Here is a 13,413-nt window from a genome sequence, read left to right on the forward strand (position 1 = left end):
ACATGATTATATGGAATACAGTAGCATGTTCATAAAAACATACAACATAAGAGTTGGAAAGGATCTTGGGGATCATCTAGTCCAAACCCTTGATTATAGCAGGAATTTATTACTGCACCATCCCTAATAGATGAACCTTTGACTTCTGTTTAAACAACTCTAGCAAGGGAGAGTCCAACATCTTTCAAGAGAAGTGTGAATCCTGTTGGATCTCTTCTCTCAAATCTCACCTCCAAATTAACTAGTGTGTTGTAGGCCTGTAGGAAGAGGTTCTGCACAGACAGAGGCAAAAAATATTTGTACATTAAGGTAGGAAGCAAGCATTGTAATAGCAAAAACTCATTACAAGTCAATCCTTTGTTGCAAGACTGCTTGGGATTCCATATATACCAACTTGAGTATACTGAAATTAATTTTTGGAAAGAATAAAAAGATCAACAGCAAAAAAATCAGACCTGTAGTCTAAAGTTGAATTAATCTATAAAAACTAAGAGAAATATTTATCAGGATAGTAAACAAATATCAGGGTTGTCCTCAGGGTTCTGGAGCAACAGGTCTTTTAAGCTGCTTCTGTAATTGTGACAGGTGCCTAGCATTCCCCAACCTGGTGCCATCTAATTATGTTGCTCACATTAGTGAACAACTCTCATGGGTGGGATGATGTTGGGCCAGGGATTGGAATCGTGCATTGATGCAAAGTCCTGGGCTTTGTGTGGAAGTGAGGTTTGTTGAATTCAATGGCCATTTCTTAATAGTTAAAGCACAAATATAAACCTCCAATGGCTGGAATGTTTATTCATATGACCAAAAGCCATCCTCTGAATGTTCAACAAACAGACCTTAAAATATCATGAAATAGAGAATCAGAAGCCTCATGTGTAAAATTCTTTTTCTATACTGTTAAGGGCCAAAAGTTGCATCATATCTATTGTTTTGTATCTGTAAAATGGGTATAATCATACATAGAATAGGATTAGTAAAAATGCAACTCATTGGTATTAACATTTTTTTCACTATTTCATTCTCTCTATGCCTACTCCAAAGTTTACTCCACAGTTTTTCCAGCCTCAGTCCACCTCTTGCCTGTGATATTAGGATACGGGAAAACATTAGCTTGAAACATGGAGACTGAGAGGAGAGGATGACTGTGAAATGCTTGGAATGCTTGAGAGGAGCTGCACCAAAGCAACATTTCTCTCCCTTCACGCCTGGATTTTTCATAGGGGCAAAAAGATCTCTGCACTTCTTCAGTCCTACGATTGATTCAGTCTCACCCCCAACTTAAAAAAGTACCATTCCATGGAGTAGGGTTCTCAAAATTCCTCTCTTATACACATACAAACACAGCATCTTGGCTACCCTTACCTTATTCTTGACTTCAGCTGACATGCCATAGGCTGGGCCCCTGTTGAAATGTGTTGCAGACATGACGGGGGGGGGCTGTGGTGGTGCTGCTCAGTATGGTTCTCTGCTTCCCTGGTTGCACGTCAGGTCTGACTCTCCAGAGCTTTCCCTGCAAGAGTTTAAAAACTCTTTGCTCTGGCATTCTCCCCCTCCTTCTGTCTGAGGAGGAGTTCTTCCATTGGCCAGACTGTGTGGCCAATCGCCACCTGCCAAGGATGCTGATGTCAGCCTGATGGTATTAAGAAGCAATGGTGTCATTTTTTCCACCTTGAGGGGCTTGGGGGGCATCCAGTTTTGTTGTCCTCGATTTCCTGATGGATGGAGATTCTAAATATTTACAGAAGCCCAAGCATGTGTGAAATGGGGAAATGTTGATGGATCTGATTGGCAGAGCATTCCCTGCCCACAGTTCTTTCTCCCTCCCAGCTGGTGCTGCCTTGCCTGCTCCACTACTTCTGCATTACTCCATTTCTATTTCATGCTTCCATGTAGCCCTCCTGTCTTCCACATTCCCTCCCCTCTTTCCTTTGTAGTAGCTTCTTTAAAGAAAGCATAGAGACACCACTCGCTTTCCTTTTCATGCATCCAAACCTCAAAAGAATGAGCTAGAAAAACATAATCCAGTCACTCAGAGGGCAGCACTGTCTGGCCAAGCCTCCTTCACTCTACACTAGCTCTTTTTGCTTTGTCTTCTTCTCTGAGTTTCGGGTCTCTTGGGTTATTTTGGCACTGATAGCTGGCGTCTTTCCTTTTTGTAGCAAAACACTTTTGCAAACTATCATGTAAAACTCAAAAGTTTAACTCTTCATTCTTTTCCAGCAGCAACAAGCAGCTGCTGATCCATCTGAGTTTGTAGTCCTAAATCCTTTACAATTTAAGTACCAGGCTATAATTATCCTAATGAGAATAGAGAAGTCAAATAGGAAGAGGCAACTTACCCTCAACTAAACACTTGTTATGAAACCTGCAATTACTGCCATGAATCCTCTAGACAAGGGTGGGAACTAAATTTCAAGGGTGAAAAGATTAAAGAAATTTGCATGAACAGGAAATAGAATTTAGTAGCCAGTAGCTAGTTCTTCTTCCTAACTATACCCAGGCAGCTAAAATTTCCTTAATTCAAGCTGATCACTCAGGAAAATACTTGCTGATGCCTGTGGTATACTAAGATTAGATTTTTTTAATCAGAGAAGGCTTCAGAAGTGAGTGAGGGTGAGATTAAATCAGAATTTTTTAACCTTGGCCACTTGAAGGTGTGTGGACTAACTTCTAGAATTCCCCAGCCAGCCATGGGGAGTTGAGGTCCACCCATCTTCAAATGACCAAGATTTGGAAACACTGGATAGACAAAGCATCAGGCTCAGTTCACAGGCATTGGCACAGATTTTCTGAAAGTTCTCTTCCTTGAAAAGAGTTTTGGAGGCAAGGCTTGGATGATGCTCACATTAGAAAGTGACGGAGAATCTTAGCTAAAAAAAACCCACAACACCATGGTTTTTGGTGTTTTAGTGAATTCCCTTTCAAAGTAGCTTCAGTGCATTTCTGTTGTTTCTGCCATGTCAAAAGTTTAGTATGAATCTGAAGTGACTTCTCTCAGTTCCTATGTATTGTTGTTTCCCTTCCTCTTCATGAGAATTGGGGCCAAGAAGGGCTTCCTGAACCATTTTCATAAATCACTTATTTGTCCTGTACTTGAGTCTCATTTATCTGATCATTGCCTTGGTAGAAAATATTCTGAATGCCTTTCAAGACCATCCTCTTTACTCACCACAACTGAGGACTGTTTGCTGGATTTATTTCCTTCCTCTCCCCTCACACATTATCTGTAAGTGGAAAATACCTATAATCGCTCTCCTTAATATGAGATGTTGCTGTAAGATGAGGTAGTGAGCCAGAACAGGTGGCTGGACTGGTGGGTTTAGCCATCTATCGAGACTTGTTCTGGTTTTGTCCCAATGGATGTATTCAAAGGGAGCCTAACTACCCACTGATATTAGCTGACAGTTGGGCTCCTGTTGAACACAGGTTGAATGCTATCTTAGAACATGCTGTACCCATGTTCAAAAGCAGTTGCATATGTGTATAATGCTATTCCAGAAGAATGCTAAAACTGCTGAAAAGTAGCCCAAAGAACAATTGTCAGGTGGAGGGAGAATTGGGCAGCTCAGAAAGAGACAGCTCCTATTCGCCTCCACTGATCTGTTGCTATTAAGGCCAATCTCTTGGTAAATATTTAGTTCACCATCATAAACTTGAATGGAAATTAAGTCCAGTTTGGATTTTCCTCCTCTCCAAAATGGAAAACCTCTGGAAGGCAGTGCCCAAGGATTCAAGAGGAAACTGTGTGCCTGAACTACCTAAACTGACCAATAAGTGCCAACTAATCCATTCCTTGTGGAAGAGTATCCCTCAAGAGACCTATGGACTCTAATGGGTCTTACCATCTTAGTCTTTTGTAATGAATTAAAGACTTGGCTATTCCCGCCACCCCTGCTCCTGGAATTTGGGCTATGAAGTTAAGCAAATTCAACTGGTTTATGTTGTTTAATGACCAGTTAGAATTGATGCTTGCCACCTCAGATGTTATGGTTTGGATTGTTTAAACTGTTTTAACTCTGTGCACTGTTTTGAGTTATATAACTATATAGATCATTTAAAAGAATAAATAAATACTCCCACATTCTAGCTAACAGAATATATCCAAAACACCCTCAAGTGAAGATGGGGGAAAACACTAGCACCAGTACAACAAAAGATCACTTAAGGCTGCTTCAATATGATGATTAGATGAAGGCAAAATCATGAGGACATGGTAAAAAAAAGAGGTTGCTGAGGCATGTTTGCGTCACAGGGAAGTTCAAGTGGGCCTCCCAAAAGCATCTGGATATGTATTCATAAAGCAGAATAAGAAACAACAACAATGAAAAAAATAACAATGAACTACGTAATAAATCTAGAGAATCCTGCTATTTTTTATGTTTAAAAAATGTAACATACTCCACATTTTTAAGCATACTTTAACTATAGTTGGAATCTCTTGGCCTGACTCAGAAAGCCTTTCTTCCAGCAGCTGATTATGATTCATTGAATCAGTGATTGGAACAAGACACTTATTACTTATTAAATATTTTCCAGTGCTTTGTAATCTTGTGATACACACAATGTCACCTTGGATCACAACTGCATGCAGCCTATTGTCATGATCCTCTATTACAGGCATGTCAAACTCACAACGTCACGTGACATATTACGACTTTTCCCCCATTGCCAGCAATGGGGTAGGCATGGTTTCGGAGTGACACATCCGGCCCCCAGGCCATCAGTTTGACATGCCTGCTCTATTACTTCACACTGATGTAATTTTTTTCTTCATTCTCTTCAAACTGGACTAAAGCATATTTAATGTCACACTCTATTTATCACTGTATATTTTTAAGACACCTACAACAGTGGTGGTAGAATTTTTGAGTACTGTAATAGGTTTGGTGTGTTTATTTACTGAATCACAGATGCAGCAGAGGATTTTTTAAGGAAATAAAAAATATAAAAATTTACATATGTATATTGTGAGAAAAGATAAAGTTGTGAGGGAATAAATCTATTCTTTAGAGCAGGGTACTCAAACATTTTGTTATCAGAACTCCATTTAAGTCTAATCTCAATGTGCATATCTCCCCTAAAAAAAATCAAAGACCAAAATGAATAAAAATGAACAACTGAAACAAGAAAATGAAACTGTGAAAAGTAGATTACTACAATATAATTAAAAGATTCTTCACTTCTCCACTGGAATTTATTTGTACCTCCTAAAGAAAGGTACGTCCCACAATTTGGGAAAGCCTGCTATACATAGTAGTAACCATTCCGTTACTGGGAAATGTAATGAAAATTGGATTTACAGGGAGAGCTTTTCTTTATTGACATTCTCCTCAATTGGGAGGGAGGAAGGAAGGAAGGGCCACTTGTTCATGAATCATCTACTCATATTTTCATCTTACTCTGCTGATTGATCCTTCTTTGTTCAGAAGCATAACTCTTATTTTTGAGGCTGTTTGTGTTTTGTAAGCTGTATTGTCTGCTTTCTCATATGGAACAGGAAGACAATGTAAGTTCAATAAACACCAAGAAATGGACACTGCATCAGGTTTTTTTTTCTTTTACCACCAATTGGGACAGTCCAACAAATTAACTGTGAGGTTTCACAAGGAATATTTCTTGCTCTCATTGGAATCACCAAGTTGAAGGCTTATTCAATCCATTGTTGCTTGCACAGCTGTGTTTCCCACTGAACAGCATCCAAATAATTTGGAAAGCTGAATGACATTGACAACTGGCATTGAAGCCTAACAAAAGATAAAGTGCTTAACTGGGATTCTTTCCTTCATGTATGTATTTGAAAAACATGATAATTTATGTGAAATAATGGATTTGAAATTGTAGTTTCCTCTTAAAAAATGCTGCAAAGTGGGCTTGGGAATTGGTTTGGGCAGTTTTGCTTATGATTCAGGCTTATTTGTTTTTAATGATTTAGATATAGGCATCACCCAACTCCAAAATGACTTTGGGCAGTCACATTATCAAAAAATAACAAAATAAAAACATAATATAAATAGAAAGTTAACATCCAACTAATCAATACATAACATGTAAAAAGACATGTCTGAGACATCTGAGACTTTGGAAAAAGTGCAAAGAAGAGCAAGTAAGATGATTACTGGAGACTAAAACATGAAGAATGGCTGCAGGATTTGGGTTTGGCTAGTCTAGAGAAAAGAAGGGCTGGGGGGACATGATAGCATTTGAGGGGCCACCACAAGGAGGAGGGGGTCAACTTATTTTCCAAAGCACCAGAAGGCAGGACACGAAACAATGGACGGAAACTAATCAAGGAGAGAAGCAACCTGGAACTAAGAAGAAACTTCCTGACAGTGCCTTCAGACATTATTATTATTATTATTATTATTATTATTATTATTATTATTATTATTATTATTATTATTATTATTATTATTATTATTATATTATTATTATTATTTTATTATTATTATTATCAAATTTGTATACCGCCCTTCTCCCGAAGGACTCAGGGCGGTGAACAGGGCATATATAAATAGAAAATACAAAAATTAAAAGAGAATTAAATAATTGCCCAGATAAAACAGTAACAATATAAAAACCCATTTAAAAACCCTAACATCCCCCACCAGGCCAGGCCAGCTTGTTCAAATAAATGGGTCTTCAGACCGCACCGGAAGGAGCGAAGGTCCGGTGACGTCCGGAGCTCATTGTGGGTGCTTCATCACTAGAGGTTTTTAAGAAGAGACTGGACAATCACTTGTCTGAAATATATAAATATAAATAGATATAGGGTCTCCTGTTTGAGCAAGTGGACTAGGCAGATCATGGCATCCGGCCCTCTCAATTCCTGGCAAATAGATGGGGAAGAAATGGAGGCAGTGACAGATTTTATTTTCCTGGGCTCCGAGATCACCGCAGATGGGGACTGTAGCCAAGAAATTAAAAGACGCTTGCTCCTGGGGAGGAAAGCCATGGCAAATCTAGACAGCATACTAAAAAGCAGAGACATCACCCTGTCAACAAAAGTGCGTATAGTCAAGGCTGTGGTCTTCCCAGTTGCAATGTATGGCAGTGAAAGTTGGACCATAAGAAAGGCTGAGTGCCAAAGAATTGAGGCCTTTAAACTGTGGTGCTGGAGAAGACTCCTGCGAGTCCCCTGGACTGCAAGATGATCAAACTGGTCAGTCGTAGAGGAGATCAACCCTGACTGGTCTTTAGAAGGCCAGATCCTGAAGTTGAAACTCAAATACTTTGGCCACCTAATGAGAAGGAAGGAATCACTGGAGAAGAGCCTAATGCTGGGAAAGGTTGAGGGCAATAGAAGAAGGGGACGACAGAGAATGAGGTGGCTGGATGGAGTTACTGAAGCAGTAGGCGTGAACTTAAATGGACTCCAGAAGATGGTAGAGGACAGGAAGGCCTGGAGCAACATTGTCCATAGGGTCACAACGGGTCGGACACGACTTCACAACTAACAACAAAGGCAGTCAATAAATAGCAAAGTGGAGGCAGATTCACTTAACAATCATATTACTAACTTAACAACTGCAGTTATACACTTAACAACTCCAGCAAGAAAGGTTGTAAAATGAAGCAAAACTCACTTAACAACTGTCTTGCTTAGCAATGAAAATTTTGGTCTCAGCTGTGGTTGTATAAGGTTTACCTGTACCTGTAAAGCTTCAGGGCTACATATCTGGGCCACAAATATCCAGACAATGAAGCAATGATGCCAAAGAGACTCAGAAAATGATTGTGCTTTCCTGTCAACTAATAGTCATCTTGATTTTTGCACCTCACATATAGTAGCCCTAAAACTTTTCTCCATGCCTATGATTCAGTGAAAAAAATGTTTCTCTCTTGGTCCTTTTAGGAAAAAAGGATGGGATTCTTTTTTTTTATTGAAAAGTTTTAAAATACATTTTATCTTTAACAATCCCCCCTCCCCCCTACCTATCCCTCCCTTCCCCTCCCCCCCTTTCCCCCCTCCCCCCCCACTTCCCAGAGCTAAGTACAGGGTATAAAACAAAGTACAATCATAAAGATCCATATGCTACCAACAATAAATTCTTAAATCTATCACTCTCTAGCTCATATAAGATAACTACAAACAATACTAATATTACATAAAAAGAAATAGAAAGGAAGACTTATTCAAATGCTAAATGAAACTTTTTAGTCCCATATTTGTTCTGGATATATTCAATCCATTTTCTCCACTCCATAATATAACGTTCTTGCGAATGATCTTTCAAATAAGCCGAGATCTTTGCCATCTCTGCCAGGTCAGAAACCTTTAAAGTCCATTCTTCTATAGTCGGCAATTCCTCCTTCTTCCAATATTGACCTATTAAAAGTCTTGCTGCTGTAATCAAATTCAACATCAAAAAAGGATGGGATTCTATATTGTGCCTTTATTTTACTATTCCCCACCTCCACCCTCCACCCCCAAATGAACACTAATGATTGTTTCAGCTAGAATAATGTGGGATAGAAAAAGAATTGGAAATGGGCCAGTCACATAGCAAGAAGAACTGATAATAGGTGGACCAAGGCAGTCATTGAATGGATCCCACTTGATAAAAAGCGTCCATAAGAGAAACGACATCAGCAAGTATTGTGGGACTAATTGGCAAAAGAAAGCTCAAGACTATTGGTTGGAAACATGTGGAAAAGGCCGTCATCCTCCAATGGATAGAGGAAGGTTAGAATGAATGAACCTCAAGGTTCTGCCTTGGGGCCAGTGCTCTTCAATATCTTCATAAATGATTTAGAAGAAGGGGATAGAAGGGGAACTCATCAAACTTTCAGACATCAACAATTTGGAAGATAGACTCATAATTCAGAAGGATCTCGACAGACTTGAGCATTGGTCCATATCCAGTAAGATGCCATTCAGTGGTGAGAAAAGTAAGGTCCTGCACTGAAGCAGGAAAAACCTCCCTAAGTACAGGACCGTACAGATATAGAATAAGCAGCACCAGGCTCAACAATAATAATGTGAGAGAGATCTTGGTGTCCTACCTTATTGCTGAGAGATCAATAATTGCATTCCAATATTCACACTTGGATATACTACAACCAAATAATTTGTCAGTCAGTTCAAATAATATGTGATCTCTTACAAATTGGAACAAATTAGCTAAGACTTTTCCATTATCCTTCTGACATAATTAAGATTTTATATTGGCTGCATATAATATCAGAGGACAGCTTTTAATTCTCCATATAAAAACCATTCCTTATAACCTAATTGGATGCTTATTTGAGCCTGGTCTTCTGCATGTCTAGGACAATGCTCTCAATCTTGACAACTTTAAGAAGTGTGAGCTTCAACTCCCAGAATTTCCAGCCAGCATGGGAGTAGAAGTCCACACATTAAAACTGCCGAGTTTGAGAAACACTGTTGTAGACCATGATACAAGCAATCTTATTATGTTGTTTTCACAGTCCCATTCTATAGTTCCACGCAATTGTGCATTACAACTCAATTGACAAGAGTTCACCTATCTATTAAACTAATTTAGTTCTGCCATGAGGCATCACTGCATAAAATCAACTTTTAAGGGATATTTATCAGCTTTTGCTCCTTAAAAGCAAGGGCGGTATAAAAATTTAATTAAATAAATAAATAATAAATAAATAATAAATGTACTCCAACAACCTTTCTCTTTTTGAATACTTTTTAATAATAGAATGCTGTGCTTAAAATAATTACTTTAAACTATTCAAATTCAGCTAATTACATAATGTTACTATCAACAATGTCTATTATTAGCAGAGGCATTTGTCCTATTAATAGTGTATCTCTAAATTTGTCTCCACTTGTTTGTCATTAGTAACTAGAATAATGTCTTCCTGGTGACCAGGCTATATGGACTGCAGTTAAAATCTAAACTAACTGGTATTAAGCAAGCAATATTTAAATTTTAGAGAAAGGGAAAGGACATAAATTTAACAAAACAGTGCAGAACATTTTTCTAGTACAGGAATTAGTACTGGAGTTTCTTATTATAATTGTACTGTTAGTCATCCTACAGAGATGGACAGAAGTTTCTGCCAATTAGCAATTAGTCACAAAAAAGTCCAGCATCTACTGTAGATGCATTCTTGTTCTTACTATAACAGGGAGAAAATTTAAAAAGAAAGAACCAATTATATGGTTGGGACAGGGGGCAGAAACATTGGGGTTCTTAAATTGTACAAAGAGAATTTCTGAAGATGCTGATTAGCTGCTGGATCAGTCATTCTTGATATAAAAAGCTTTATATGCTGCATATATGTCTATCAGTTCATCATTTTGTGTGTGTTTTTGAGTCAATTTTAACTTCTGCCAACTGCCTGGACAAGTCCCTGCAGATTTCTTGGCAAGGTTTTTCAAAGGTTTGCCTTTGCCTGCTTCCCAGGCAAAGAGAAAAGGGGACTGGGTCAAGGTCATCTAGATGGCTTTGTGCCTAAGGTGAGACTAGAACTCTTGGTTTCTAGCCTGATCTTTAACTAATATACCAAACTGGATCTCCTAGCAATTAATAACAGCAATGAAAACATGGATCTAAACTCCCTTGTCCTCCTAAAAATTCTTAGATTATTTATAGATAGAGATGTGCACAGGCCCCCAGTAAAGCAAAGTATGCTGGCATCAAAAAGATTCCTGGCCATTGCTGTTTCTGAAGCAGCATCTGCTACTTCTAGGATATGTCTATCTCAAATAATCAAGAGGGGAATCTGCAAGGTTGCAGAGCATGACGTGGCATCCCAGCACCATGTCACAAAGATACTGGGCTCCAGGAACTTCACCATTTCAGATCGTTGTTAGTTACACCTACTGGATTGCTTGTTGCTTTTTAAGGTCCTCCCCCCAACACATCTCCACAATGCATCTGGGATTTGGGTTTGTTTTGCTTTTTTTGCAATTGAGCCAAGATCTGCTGAATAGCCATTCCAAAAATTCTAAAATTGTAGCCTCCATGGGTGGAAACTGTTTTTCCCCCAAATGCTCCCTGACTAGTTTAACATTCTGCAAACTGCCTCCTGTAGTAACAACCCACTTACCTCAAGAGTTAGGGAAACTGGGCTGCAAAATTCCAAGCAATGACGAGATTGCAACAGAAATAGTAATTAGCACTAGTTGTAAGGAAGGGACAGGTAAAATAAAAGTATATTACAATATCAATTTCTCTCCAGCAAGGTTAATGCCTAATTCAAGAGGGAGAAATGTCTCTTGTTGGACCAGTGGCACAGAACAGAGTTGTCCTTAGTTTTGCAGTCCAGACCTGGTAGCTTTGCTACAATCATGATTCTCCATGACTAGACCCAGAACTGAAAAAGGAACAGAACTCAGATATTCTGGTTCTTAGTCCTCTCCCTCATAACTTTTCTATCATACAAAAGTGAAGTATGTTGCTCTAATTTTATGATAAAAATGGATAAACAGAGATTGCCTTGGCTGTCTGCCCCCTGCTCTAGTGAAAATTAATTCACCCCAAACATGCCTACTGAGTTTTTAAACTCTGCAAATCTAGCATGAAGCTGAAAGAGGGTGAGCAGTGTGTCTTTAATTTATATTAGCAGCACTATAGCTAACAAGCCAAATGTCTGGTTGTAGCAGCTTCAGTCCTTTTTTACTTGCCTTATAAGTCCCGTATCCTTCCTCACTTGGACTGGCTTTTCTATACTTTCCCTCCCTTGGCTATCCATAAATCTAGTAACAATCACAAGCAAAGACCAGTGGACTGAAGAGGCTGTGCAGGCTGGAATGAAGGAGGGGGAGCAGGGAGGAGTGCGCCGGCCTGCATGAATGCCAGTTTCCACAGTACTTTTATAAACATGTTTGCCTTAAGCCAAGGGCTGCACATTTTCAGCCTTTATATGGGAAAACTGCAAAGAAATGGGGCCTCTGAGAACCCTTGGGGCTCTTGTCCCATGGGGGGGGGGCAAAGTCATTCTAGCAGGACCCTTCAGATATTCATCAGTTAGCATCTCAGGTTGATGCTATCGGATGCTGAAATGGCTCCATCCCATCTCAGCTGATGCTCCTGCTAATAAGGTTCAGGCTGAATGTCTAATTCTGAATGGGAAAGACAGATTTCCTCTTTCTCTTTCTTTTCCTTTCTCTCTCCATCAGCCATGAGCTTTATGCACGGATGAGCTTTTCCAGAGACTAGTTTTGTGCTTTGAGAATGAGCAGCCCCAATCTGACTATTACTCAAGAGGGGCAAAGCAGAACAATAGGAATCACCAGCAAGATGTTGAAACTGGATGTATGGCACAGCTCGTCATGGGTTCCCTAAATTAGCCTGTTTTTGGAAATGGAGGGGACTCCCCAGTTACCATTAATAAAATTCAATCAACAATTTACTCTATTCCCATACCATGATGTAAGGATAGCTTTAATCAGACAGCAAAGGTGCTGGGCCATCTCTTGGGAACAAGTAAAGTCATTTTCTAAGAATTATTAGAAGAATCTTTTTTTCCAACTCAAGGCTGTCTGGAAGAACAGCAAAATATCTCTCCAGTGTCAGTTAATCCTTCCGAGGTAGGTAAAATGAGGACCCAGATTGTTGGGGGCAATTAAGCTGACTTTGTAATTATTTATTTATTTATTTATTTATTTATTTATTTATTTATTTATTTATTTAGATTTATATACCGCCCTTTCCCGAAGGACTCAGGGCGGTTTACAGGGTAATTAAAACAAGAAATACAAAAGTTAAAAACGATTTAAAAAATTACTACAGTCCCTGAAAAAGTAAAAGCCCCCAATTAAAATTAAAATTAAAATTCTCAGCCTGGGTCAGAGAGCTCGAAGAGCCAGGTCTTCAGGTCCCGGCGGAATGAACGGAGGTCGGGGACAGTCCTCAGCTCCACGGACAGCTGGTTCCAGAGGGCAGGCGCAACCACTGAGAAGGCCCTCCCCCTGGGGGTTACCTGCCGGCAATCTTTTACCGGCGGCACCCTGAGAAGACCCTCCCTGTGGGAGCGCACTGGACGAAGGGAGCTTGATGCTGGCAGCAGGTGTTCCCTCAGATATCCCGGACCCAAGCCATTTAGGGCTTTATAGGTCATTACCTGCACCTTGAATCTCACCCGGAGGGCAACCGGAAGCCAATGCAGCTCACGGAGTAGAGGTGTTACATGGGAGTATTGGGAAACCCCCATCACAACTCGTGCGGCTGCATTCTGCACCAGCTGAAGCCTCCGAGTGGTCCTCAAGGGCAGCCCCATGTAGAGAGCGTTGCAGTAGTCTAAATGGGAGGTCACGAGCGCATGAGTGACTGTGCGTAGGGCATCTCAGTCCAGATAGGGTCGCAACTGGCACACCAGGCGAACCTGGGCAAAAGCCGCCCCTGGTCACGGCTCCTATATGGTCTTCAAAATTGAGCCGGGAGTCAAGGAGGACGCCCAAGTTGCGAGCCCTATCAACGGGGGGGG

General features: G+C 40.0%; 1 protein-coding gene across 14 annotated transcripts in view; it reads right to left on the minus strand.

The window, feature by feature from the left end:
* Positions 1 to 13,413, minus strand: part of CNN1 (calponin 1) — an 81,090-nt gene that overhangs the window by 38,394 nt on the left and 29,283 nt on the right. Inside the window, exon 1 of one of the 14 annotated variants that reach the window (XM_083354704.1) lies at positions 1,366 to 1,482. The exons of the other annotated variants lie outside the window; for them this stretch is intronic. Within the exon in view, the coding sequence (XP_083210830.1) occupies positions 1,366 to 1,428 (63 nt within the window). The 5' untranslated portion in view covers positions 1,429 to 1,482. Of the gene's footprint in view, positions 1 to 1,365; positions 1,483 to 13,413 lie in introns of those variants that run through there. 14 annotated transcript variants of the gene reach the window in all.

This window comes from Vipera ursinii (assembly GCF_947247035.1).
Source record: "Vipera ursinii genome assembly, chromosome: 2".
Classification (NCBI taxonomy): Eukaryota; Metazoa; Chordata; class Lepidosauria; order Squamata; family Viperidae; genus Vipera; species Vipera ursinii.